This window comes from Otolemur garnettii, unplaced genomic scaffold (assembly GCF_000181295.1).
Source record: "Otolemur garnettii isolate 467f Iridium unplaced genomic scaffold, OtoGar3 scaffold00090, whole genome shotgun sequence".
NCBI lineage: Eukaryota > Metazoa > Chordata > Mammalia > Primates > Galagidae > Otolemur > Otolemur garnettii.
Window position 1 is genome coordinate 5,295,098 of NW_003852485.1, and position 1,930 is coordinate 5,297,027.

The 1,930-nt window shown below is 38.0% G+C and overlaps 1 protein-coding gene across 3 annotated transcripts in view; it reads right to left on the minus strand.

Moving 5' to 3' along the window:
• The window catches only part of SCN9A (sodium voltage-gated channel alpha subunit 9), a 166,617-nt gene that overhangs the window by 104,728 nt on the left and 59,959 nt on the right, over positions 1-1,930 (minus strand). For all 3 annotated transcript variants that reach the window (XM_012808458.1, XM_003795149.2, XM_012808459.1), the window contains 2 exons: positions 431-549; positions 7-96 (listed from right to left, as the gene is read on the minus strand). In XM_012808458.1, the coding sequence (XP_012663912.1) occupies positions 7-96; positions 431-549 (209 nt within the window). The remainder of the gene's footprint in view (positions 1-6; positions 97-430; positions 550-1,930) is intronic.

The window sequence follows — 1,930 nt, forward strand, 5'->3', positions numbered from 1 at the left end:
ACTTACTCTACATTTTTGGTCCATTCTGGAGGGTTACTCATTGTCATAAATATGCAGTTGGTCAGAATAGTGCACATGATCAACATGCTGAACAAGGTAGCTTCAAGTCAAGGATTATGACAGAAGCCACCAGGGGAGCTTGAATATTGGCTATTGAAATATTGACAACATAATTTGAGAAAATAATTCTAAATGAAGGTATACACTGCCTTGTTGTCTCTTTGCACAAGAGTAATAAAGTAATATTTCCTAAAGTCCCAACATTGCCGATCTCCCCATCTTCTCTGAGACCTACCCCCAAGTTATATTAAAATTGATCAGCTAAAACCAGAGTCTTCCAGGGTGCAAAGGACTAAAATCTTTATTGGAATAAAATAGCACAAACTACACTTCAAATTACCATGGGCAGTAATCGCTGTGAAAAGGATATGAGTGCACTAGAATCTTAATAGATAATCTTCTTAGAGGATTGAACGGAGATATCATGTACAAAGCAGGGGTGGCATTGAAACGGAAGATCGCTTTCCCTTTGTTCAATACTATGAAAGTCTGCAGGAAGAAAAAGAACAGAGTGTGAAACTGAGAATCCAAAAGTTCAGCTTAGCACGTTGTATCAGCAGTCACCTTTCCACATGGTAATGTGGGCTAGACACCCAGCAGACTCCAACAACGTGGTCCCAATGCCCCTACGGCAGCTATCAGTATTCCCTCAGCCAATGAATCACAAGCCCATTGCTTCTTAATAAACTAAGAATTGAGCTATTTGTGAACATGGAGAGGTTTCAAAATACTATCTTCTTTTTTCCTGTCCCTTCCACAGTAATAATAACTGGCTATTGCAATTACTTTAAAACACAACTCCTCCACTTCCATTTCAATGTATTTTAAGCAAACCAAATGGACACTATTTATACCTGATTTTTACCAGAACACCTTGAGAATTTTAATAATTGCTGGCAATTTTCATGGTTGGCTGCAAATGTTCCAAAATATGAGCATCTTTCAAAAACTATTTTCATAAATTTAAGGAATGTCAGAGTTGGAAAAAGCAACTGATCCAATTTTCACACTTTAGTTTTAACACTAATAATAAATAAGATAAATGGACATTAATTAAAGGATTTGCTACTAACTATGGTAATTTTTAAAAAAATAATAGAAATCAAGGTGGCCTTCTCTATGGCATCAGTATTTACTTGTGAGAGAAAAACAGGACGAGCATGGTGACTCGTACCTGTAATCCTAGTACTCTGGTAGGCCAAGGCAGGAGAAGCACCTGAGAAAGAGTGAGACTCCAACCCCAGCAAAAAAAAAAAATAGAGAAACTAGTCAGCTGTTGTGTCAGGTGCCTGTAGTCCAGCTACTTGTGGGGCTGAGACAAGAGCCTTGAGCTCAAGAGTTTGAGGTTGCTGTGGGCTAGGATGCCACCGCGCTCTAGCCCAGGGCAAACGAATCTGACTCTGTCTTAAATAAATAAATGGGTAAAAACAAACAAACAGCAACAACCACAAAAGATTAAAACAACCTGAGACCGAGGTTTAGAAATGAGAAAGGTCAAGTTCACAGTCCTGTCTTATTTTTCTGTAGTTGGCAGGCAAATTACTTGTGCAATCTAGAAGGCACTGACTTGCTCTTTTTGTTGTTGTTCTGTTTAATCTGCGTTTCATGTAAGTTTTTAAGTGGGCTTCTGGCAATAAACATTTCCACTGAGTTAGAGAGGTGAAGTCCTGAACCTGGGTTTTTACTTCCCTTTGGCAGTATTCCCTCAAGAACACAGGCTGGACTTTCTTGTTTTCAGATGTCCTTTCTGAATTTCTGTTCCCTTTCACTCTTAACAGTTATGTTCAAATACAATTTAACACAAAATTCATGTTTACATTAAAAATTAGTTTAGAAATTAGTACCTAGTCTGGGCATGAATTTTTTTTCT